Source organism: Oncorhynchus mykiss, chromosome Y (genome assembly GCF_013265735.2).
Source record: "Oncorhynchus mykiss isolate Arlee chromosome Y, USDA_OmykA_1.1, whole genome shotgun sequence".
Taxonomy (NCBI): Eukaryota; Metazoa; Chordata; class Actinopteri; order Salmoniformes; family Salmonidae; genus Oncorhynchus; species Oncorhynchus mykiss.
In genome coordinates, this window is record NC_048593.1 from 32,146,311 (window position 1) to 32,156,083 (window position 9,773).

The 9,773-nt window shown below is 40.8% G+C and overlaps 1 protein-coding gene across 8 annotated transcripts in view; it reads left to right on the plus strand.

The window, feature by feature from the left end:
- Window positions 1-4,269, plus strand: part of LOC110509425 (pleckstrin homology-like domain family B member 2) — a 34,951-nt gene extending 30,682 nt beyond the window's left edge. For 7 of the 8 annotated variants that reach the window (XM_036967407.1, XM_036967409.1, XM_036967408.1 and 4 more), the window contains 2 exons: window positions 48-133; window positions 274-4,269. In XM_036967407.1, the coding sequence (XP_036823302.1) occupies window positions 48-133; window positions 274-414 (227 nt within the window). In that variant the 3' untranslated portion in view covers window positions 415-4,269. The remainder of the gene's footprint in view (window positions 1-47; window positions 134-273) is intronic. The other variant, XR_005040371.1, reaches the window with a different exon arrangement.
- The last annotated feature ends 5,504 nt before the right edge of the window (window positions 4,270-9,773 follow it).

Sequence of the window (9,773 nt, forward strand, 5' to 3'; positions counted from 1 at the left end):
CCCATAAACATGGTCATTCCAGTGCTACAGTGTGTGCTCTCTTACAGACAAACATGAGGTCAAGATGAAAGGGGTCATATACTTCCAAGCTATAGAAGAGGTTTACTATGACCATTTAAAGAATGCACACAAGGTAAGGGACAAATGGTATACACATTTAAAGTATTGAAGTATCTGTATTTTATGCTAAGAAACACATTTTTTTTTTTTAACTATAGTGACATTGCTTTTCTTTTTGCTCTGTCTTTTTCCCCCACCCTCCCTCCCTTCCAGAGCCCCAACCCATGTCTGACGTTTAGTGTGAAGACCCATGACAGGGTGTACTACATGGTGTCTCCCTCCCCCGAGGCTATGCGCATCTGGATGGACGTCATCGTTACAGGGGCGGAGGGATACATGCAATTCATGGTCTAAACCAGTGGCGGCTGGTGATTGGCTGAATGCCCGGGGCGCGAGGTGGTTGGAGTTGTCAACAAAGCAGCATGACATATGATGCCAAGTTTTCGAGCTACTGGTAGTTTCTTTGAGAAGATATATAAAGCGATCTGTGCATTTGAACAACAGCACAAATGACCACTGCTGCACAAACTGCCACTGTTTTGAACAGATTAGATTATACTATTTAGAAGCAGGTCACGAACGAACAAGAACGTAACACGCATGCAGCTGCAGTAAGTGAAAACACATTATCTAACTGGGGTAATATAGCTAATATACTGTCACAAAGCATGATGCGCTAGCCAGTTCATTCTGAATATTTTCCATATTTCCCGAGTTAGATATTAGTTTAGAAAGACTTGAAATTGGCATGGGAGCTAACTACCTAGCAAGTTACCAGATAGCTATAACTAGCTAGCTGCTTGTCAAAGGTAGATAACTGGTTAATTTGACAAAAATTACTAAACTATTTCTCAATGTTTATAAAAATGACTGTATCTGGCTTAATGAATTTGATCATGCTGTTTCAGTTCACACTACATGTCGCCCTGTCACCTACAAGAGAACCAAATGAACAACTTGGGGGGAAACAATACAATTGGCCAGCCAGATCCCCAATGAGAAAGTTATAGATAGTGTATCCCTCTGTCTTTCAACACTTGTTTGATGTAGATGTCAGGTCCCAGGCTCCAATGACTGTTAGGGTTATTTATTTACAAGTTAATTACAATTAGATTGTTGCTTTAGCGCCATCTGTACCTGATAGAGCACACATCTGTACCTGATCTGGCGCGAGAGACTCATTGGGAGGGAGACGAGAACAGACCCAGAAGTTCTGATCGAGCACGCATTTGAACGCCCCAGGACAGTCCATTAACTTTGTACTGTTATTATAATTTATGCTAAGAAATCCTGCGATTTCATTGGGGCAGTTCCCCCTCATAGCAAAACAATATAAGCAATGTTTGCATGGCATATGCACCTGCGAGGGACAGAGTAGTAAGTAACTGAACAGCTGGACACATTTACTGCACTTTTATGAGCATTTAAAACATAATTCATGAATTATATAATATATATTGTATATATTTTTTATACAAATATTTTCTGTTGACCAATCATAATTGGGGCACCGCCCCTAACGCCCTAATGGGCGGGCCGCTACTGGTCTAAACAACCCCACATCCTGACCACAGACTCTCAGATGACTAACAAACAGGGAATATACTCTCCTCCAGGCCCTAAAAGACTAAACAAGTTGACTGGTCAGGTTTGAGAACCTCTGTGACCCTTCTGCTTTTTAGCTCTGTAACCACTTTTATGTCCGTCTTACTTCAGTGAGCCCAGCTCCCTCCTCCTCTTCCGGATTCTGCTGATGTAATGGTCATCTGATACTTCGCAGTCTAGCAGGGAAGGACTTCCTCTGGAGGAGTGGGTGCCCAGTGCCGCTTGTTCATTCAGAAAGGACTTACTCAGAAGATTCTGATACTTATCGCTTTATGTTTGGAGAGGAGCCTTTTGGCACCTTCATGATATTTCAGGACTGTTAATGACCCAGAGTCTATGTCTGAGGTGTATTATGTAGTCTGATAGGCTCACAGTGTACTAGAGATTACTGCCCATTCAGGACAAGATACTTCTCTTCCATTGTATAATATCATGCTGCCAGTGGGCTGGGTGCAGCTCCCTACCCGATCAATGGGCTCATTCATTTCTGAAAGTTTGAGAAGCGTTGCGTCGTGCCTAAGAACAGCCCTTAGCCGTGGTATATTGGCCATATTTCACAAACCCCGAGGAGCTTATTGCTGTTATAAACTGGTAGTGAGATTACACATTGAATCCTTTAAAGTAGTATATATTATTCAGTAGAATCATAGGATTGAGGCTGCCATTGGATATAATATATGCCATTTCACAGACGCTTTTATCCAAAGCGATTTACTGTCATGCATGCATGTATTTTACGTACGGGTAGTCCCGGGAATCAAACCCATTACCCTGGCATTGCAAGGCCCATGCACTACCAATTGAGCTACAATTGAGCTAACGCCTCTACTTGTCTGGGTTGAGAAGAGGACCAGGGCCTGGTTTCCCAAAAGCATCTTAAGGCTCAATGGTTCTAAAGATGAATTTAGCCTTAAGATGCATTTGGGAAACCGGGACCAGATTGATTTAAGGAACACAAGCTGTCCCATCCTTTTCATCATCCAAATTGAGCTGTTTTCCTTCCAGCTGGACAGTCTCTTTTTTTCCCTCAAACACTCCCTCTCTCTCCTGGGCCAAACCCTCCCGAGACTGTCTAGCATCTGCACAGACTGAGAGGACAATATGTCCCTCCAGTGGAAAACCCAAGGTGATGCAGATCACCGATGTGTGTCCTTTGTATCCTGCTGTTGCTTAGGAACGTGGAGATAACAGGGGAAACCCTGAAACACCAGGGACCTGAAGGATTTGAAAGTACCTCTCTCAGCACTATGTACCAAAGACATACCATGTCTGTATTTAATATGGAAATCATGGAAATGGAACCTTAAGGCTCCACAAAGGGATACTTACCGGGTGTGGAAGGCATTGACACTGTGTGTGTGTGTGTGTGTGTGTGTGTGTGTGTGTACCTTTCGTGTGTGCCATACAGCTAAAATAAGTTAGCAAAAACATTCCAGGGCACTTCCAGTACTAGTTCAAATGAAATGTTTTAATGGCGCGTGGCATTGTATATTGTACCTTCATGTGAGTTGTGTTTTATGACTTGTAGTGTAGGATCATGCTGCCAGTGGGCTGGGTGCAGCTCCCTACCCGATCAATGGGCTCATTCATTTCTGAAAGATTGAGAAGCGTTGCGTCGTGCCTAAGTACAGCCCTTAGCCGTGGTATATTGGCCAAATTTCACAAACCCCGAGGAGCTTATTGCTATTATAAACAGGTTACAAACGTAATTAGAGCAGAACAATTCAACGTTTTGTCATACCCGTGGTATACGGTCTGATATACCATGGCTTTCAGCCAATCAGAATTCAGGGCTCAAACCACCCAGTTTATAATTTGAGTTATTACACAGTCGCTATAAAACCTGTGCAGTACTTGGATATACTTACTACTTTTAAAATTACTTTTTGGGTCACAAATAATGGCACATTAATTTATATTAGTTTAATTTTCTTTTTGTTTTTTAACAAATATATATTAATATTTGTCAGTGGTATGTGCATGTTGAACAAACAAATAAGCTATTTGTGTGAAACCAAAGAGCAATGCAATCTGCAGTATTCTAGGGAGATTATATGAAGTCATGGAAAAAAGAAAATGGGATTCTACTTATTTCACCCAGGTATCTTAGCTGATATATTTGTAATTATGACGATGTTATGATAAGTGCTGATAATTGTAAGATGTAATGATACTGAAATGGCGCCCTCATTCACCGTGAAGTCACAGGTAGAACGTAGTAGCAAGGTCCCTGACTGTCAACGAGGTGACTGCGGGAGTGCACACGAGACCAATTAACTTCTCTGACAGTGTTGCAGAGGTGACAGCAGGTTAGCTCACAGGGAATCTTTCACAGCGTTATGAAGAGGTGACTGACAAGCTCTCTGTGACCAGTTGTCTTTTAAAGGAGGATCCCCTATGTGCTCAGTCTGTGTGACTACACAATACAGGCACACGTTTCAGGTATTTTCCATGTATAAGTTACCAAGGAAAAAACTCAACATAACTGCAACACTTTTATGATGCATTTTAAATATATATTTTGCATTTTTATATGAACAGTGTTATTGTTAATCCTGCATGTTTTTTAAACAAATGTAAGAATAAATCATATATGTTTACTAATTTGTTTCATGTTACTATTGTTATTCCACTATATTTATACTTTGTCAAGTATTGTATTGAGCGTGTTGCTCTAACAAGGAGCGGAAGTAACATTGAGATCCAACTGCTACACAGGGAGGCTTACTGGTTATCCTATCTAAAAACATTGACCCCTAGTGGTCTGAATATTGACTTTGAACAATTCTCTCTCATATGAACAAGTCTTATACGTTGATATATTCTTTCTACAGCTTATTAGCGTACACTTAATATGTTCCCCTGTTGATGATGCTTATTATGCATTAAGGTTGAACCAACAAATATGAAATGAACTAGGAAACAATTAAATATGTGAAATTGAATTTAACAATAATGTATGTTGATGCTAATATTATGTACAATATTCAATTATGTTTTCATATGATAACAATAGCCAAATATATTTAATATGCCATGAACTATTATTTTTTAACATTTCCCTCAATTGATTCTAAGTAACTTAATAATTATTGGTTGCACTAATTGCACTGTTTGTCTACATAACCTGGTTCAAGCATTCTTGACGTCACCCTGAAGGAGGCAGAGATTCCGAGACATTGGTGATTTACCCAGTAAACGACTGGGAGTTGATAGATGGAGTGTGCAACTCTCCTTATTTTTATAGTTTATAGTTTATTCGCCGTTAGTCAGCACCTCCACATAAAATCATTTTTCTGGGTGTTGTGCCAGCTCATGTTTTTTATTCAAATATTGTAACGGTGGAAATCTTCAACATGTACGGACCATAATCTATGTTTTGTTGTATTTTATAGATTGTAGTGTTAGTTATTAAGGTGTTATATGAAAAGTGTTCTGCTGCCTTCACACTAGCTAACTGTCTTCACTTGTGAACTAGTGACCTAATTTGCAAACTCCTACATGGCTCAGAGTATCCATCTGGTGCACACTAATTATTTCTGCTTATCCACATACAGATGATACATTAGAGAATTGGTTGCTTTTTTCACACTTGTGTGTGTTTTGGTGGAGACTAACTGTGTTTCTTCACAGCACAAACTGGATTAAGAGGCAATATCCATGTTTTACATTTCATAACAACATAATAACCACATTCAAATTGATTATTTCAAATTTGCAGGTACACTTATGACAGCATTATGCAAATCATGAGTGAATGAGGAAATATTTAGAATTATACATCCAAGCATGGTATGATACATATTATTACAGACATCATCCTATTTCTGTGTTCACATGTTGGGGCCCTTATACATACAGTACCTGTCAAAAGTTTGGACACACCTACTCATTCAAGGGTTTTTCTTTACTTTGACTATTTTCTACATTGAATAATAATAATAATGAAGACATCAAAACTATGAAATAACACACATATAATAACCAAAAAAGTGTTAATCAAATCAAAATATATTTTATTTTATTTAGAATTCAAGGCACGCTTAACCAGCATGGCTACCACAGCATCCTGCAGCGATACGCCTTCCCATCTGGTTTGCTCTTAGTGGGACTATTATTTGTTTCTCAACAGGACAATGACCCAACACACCTCCAGGCTGTGTAAGGGCTAATTGACCAAGGAGAGTGATGGAGTGCTGCATCAGATGACCTGAACCCAATTGAGATGGTTTGGAATGAGTTGGACCGCAGAGTGAAGGAAAAGCAGCCAACGAGCGCTCAGCATATGTGGGAACTCCTTCAAGACTGTTGGAAAAGCATTCCAGGTGAAGCTCTTATCTCAAAAATTAAGCTCTTATCTCAAAATATAGACACTTTTTTTTGGTTACACATGAGTCCATATGTGTTATTTCATAGTGTTGATGTTTTCACTATTATTCTACAATGTAGAAAATAGTAAAAATAAAGAGAAACCCTGGAATGAGTACGTGTGCCCAAACTTTTGACTGGTACTGTACATCTAGACCACTCCTCCCTACTCTCACAACCCTTTCATTGGTTGACCTAGTGGGGTTGGCATGGAGATACTGGAAATTGAGCATGCTAAATTAGCTTCAAAAGGAGTACATCCTTTCTCTCGGGGCAGACGCAGGCGAGCACACATACACAGACTGTTCTTTGAATTGCCCAAGTGCATTGTGGGGATGGTAAATTGTGTAACATCTGGGGCAGGAGGGTGGTTTAGTTGGTTGACTACATTGACTAGCTGGTTGAGAATGTAAAGAGTCAGCTTTATGTTCCTGTACAGCCTGACAGAATCAGCATGTCTTATACCATACTAAAATACACAGTTGATCATCTTAGTATTCAACATTTAAGCAACATGACAGTAAAACTATGGTAAATAGCAGGCAACAAAGGTTATCGTTCAGTGCATTGTTTACATGTATGTGCTCGGATAGAGACCTATGCACCGTATTGTATAAGTACAACATGGAATAGATCCATCTGCTTCCTGTGTAATTCTCATGGAAAATGTCATCTCCAATTTCAGGAGGCCTTATAATACATGCATAATGAGTTTATCACTGGCATTGTAAACCCTCTCTCACCTTTGGTAATGGCTTTCATCTGTCCCAGTGTCATGTATACATACAGTGACTGAAGAGAGAGAGAAACACTACTACAGAGACTCAAATTAAAGAGACTCAAACTACAGAGACTCAAATTGATCTGTGCTCATTATAATCCCAGATTTTTCTTTGCCCCATCATAATTTCCAATGAAAATCCATAATTATCTGTCATGAATGCCTCTATTGTCTCTGTTGCTGATCTCTGACCTCCCTGCTCGACCTAGCTAACACTCTACAGGCTACTCCTTTCTGCCTTACACCATCTCACTACCAAACATCCTGCAAGTGTAGACATTCCATGTTCCTATCTATCACATACTCCACTTCATATTATCCTGAACAACTCCACTCGATCCTTTGAAACAACTGTTACTTACACCTAATTCTGTCCCACCCAGCCTCTCTCATGTCCTGCTTGCCTCGTAGATAGATAGAGCCTGGGGAGGATATTGTTCTATTTTCGCAGGGAGAGATGTTTTCACAGTCCTGATGTCTAATTCAGTATCTCATGCTTTTCCTGTGAAACGGCAACTGCTCTCTTCTCTGCTCAGGGTCTCTGGCTTTACGTAGTGAACAGAGCTGTGTTTGTGCAGCCTGCCTTGCGCTTCATCTATAATTATAAACTGGGTGGTTCGAGCCGTGAATGCTGATTGGCTGACAGCCGCGGGTATGACAAAACATTTATTTTTACTGCTCTAATTACGTTGGTAATCAGTTTATAATAGCAACAAGGCACCTCAGGGGTTTGTGGTAAATTTTGCCAATATACCACAGCTAAGGGCTGCGTCATGCCTAAGAACAGCCCTTATCCGTGGTATAATGGCCAAATAAAACACCCTCTCTGGCCTTATTGCTTAAATACCCATCCTTTATTTCTCTCTCCTTTTGCTAAAAGACTAGCCGCCGATCACCAGGTCAGTGGGTTTGGAGCATGGCAGAACGCTGCTCTGCCGAGATTGGACCATCCCAGTGCACAGTCATCATTATAATGCCTACATGATATGGTAGCGGGGCAGGAGGTTAGTTAAAGGACTGGAAGACTGCCTCTTTCCCATGCTGTCCTCTCTTCGTCCCTCCCCTCCTCTGTTCTAATGGTGTCAGGCCTAACATAATGCCACTGCAGTAGAGAAAGTTTTGGGGTGGAATGGTTTGTCACTACGCCATTGAGCCCTATCCTCACTGCTGATACTGTCTCTTACTCATGCATACTGTATGAACATACACATACTATTGATTCTCAGGACCCACATAGACTTATCCCTCCATGCTGTCTCTACATCCTCAGGACCCACATAGACTTATCCCTCCATGCTGCCTCTACATCCTCAGGACCCACATAGACTTATCCCTCCATGCTGCCTCTACATCCTCAGGACCCACATAGACTTATCCCTCCATGCTGTCTCTACATCCTCAGGACCCACATAGACTTATCCCTCCATGCTGTCTCTACATCCTCAGGACCCACATAGACTTATCCCTCCATGCTGTCTCTACATCCTCAGGACCCACATTGACTTATCCCTCCATGATGATTCTACATCCTAAGATGCACCCACACATGAAATGAAGTTACACAATGTGTCATTTATCTCAGCTTAAGATAGGCATAGCAATTCCTTAGGTATGTAATGTGAGAGATAGACACCGATGGTTGAAGAGTGTGTATGCAAATCCTTATGCCATCTGTTAAAATAAAGCTGACACATTTATCTCCATCAGCTAACTGCATCGTTTGTGCACATATCCCTACGCTATCTATTCAGATGAAGCTGCTTCAGACGCTGTGCTGTTGTTACACAAATACTGCATCAAAGTCACACGTTACTGAAAACAGTAGTTGTGAAATGGATCCTGAACATCACACTCAGAGATATCTAGGGTCATTTTAGGGTGACTTACGTACAGTGTACTCACATTGTTTTATTGATTAAATAGGAAACATAGATCATGTATAAACACAAATATTGTCCTCATCTGAGCATGACTACCGCTATTTTTATTTATACTTATTTTACCAGGTAATTTGACTGAGAACACATGATCATTTACAGCAACGACCTGGGGAATAGGTATAGATTGGTGGGATTGGTAAAAGGGATGCACCCTTCCATAATCTGAAGCGTTCAGCATCTACTCAGTGTAACTCAAACTCCACAGGGTCCGTTATACAGGCTTACCCCCTGTCCAAACCTTCCATAGGTGCCGTCCCATCCATAATGAACTCCATCCAGAGCAACAGTCTTTCCCAAAGTACACAGTGTGATTGATTGTTATTTATGAGCAGGCAGCAGCTAGGCAGGGTCTGTACGGTTCCACACAGTGTAAATAAAAAACATGGAGAAAAGTAGGAAGAGTCGTCTGGCTCATATTGCCGTACATCCAGAGATGTTACAGGATACTGGTTTGTTTGTTGCGTTTCTTCAGAGGTGTGGACCCTCTCTTGGCACGAAGGCTACAGTATCACTTATCAAAAGAAAAAGAAAACAGGATTTTTAGACAGTAATTCAAAAAGAGGGAGTAACAAAAGATAAAAAGTATTGTAGAAAAAGTAGATTTTTCACTCTGATAGTCAGTAGGAAAAAAGCACCCTTAAGAATATCTCTCTCTTCCATGTGTTGTTGCTTCTGACCGTGGTATGCTACCGTACCGTGTCCCTTTCATGATACATCCCAAACAAACGTTGTTGTGACCGTCCTCCTCAACCACCATTTTATCCCAGGTTGAGATTAGCCCTGAACCTTGGCTGAATGCATCTGTCAAGTTGGCACAATACAAGGGAGCCATGGTCATTACTCCGGTTCCCAGGGGATATGTGTTGTTGTTCTTCAGCCTCAACCTCCATGTTAGTGTTGCTCTGAAGCTGTCGTTGGTGTGGATAAGTAAAGAGACTTCAGCAATGTGGGATAGAGAGCCATTTGAGAAAGTCATGAAGATGAACCAGAGCAAAACAATTGGACTGTCTTTGTAAATA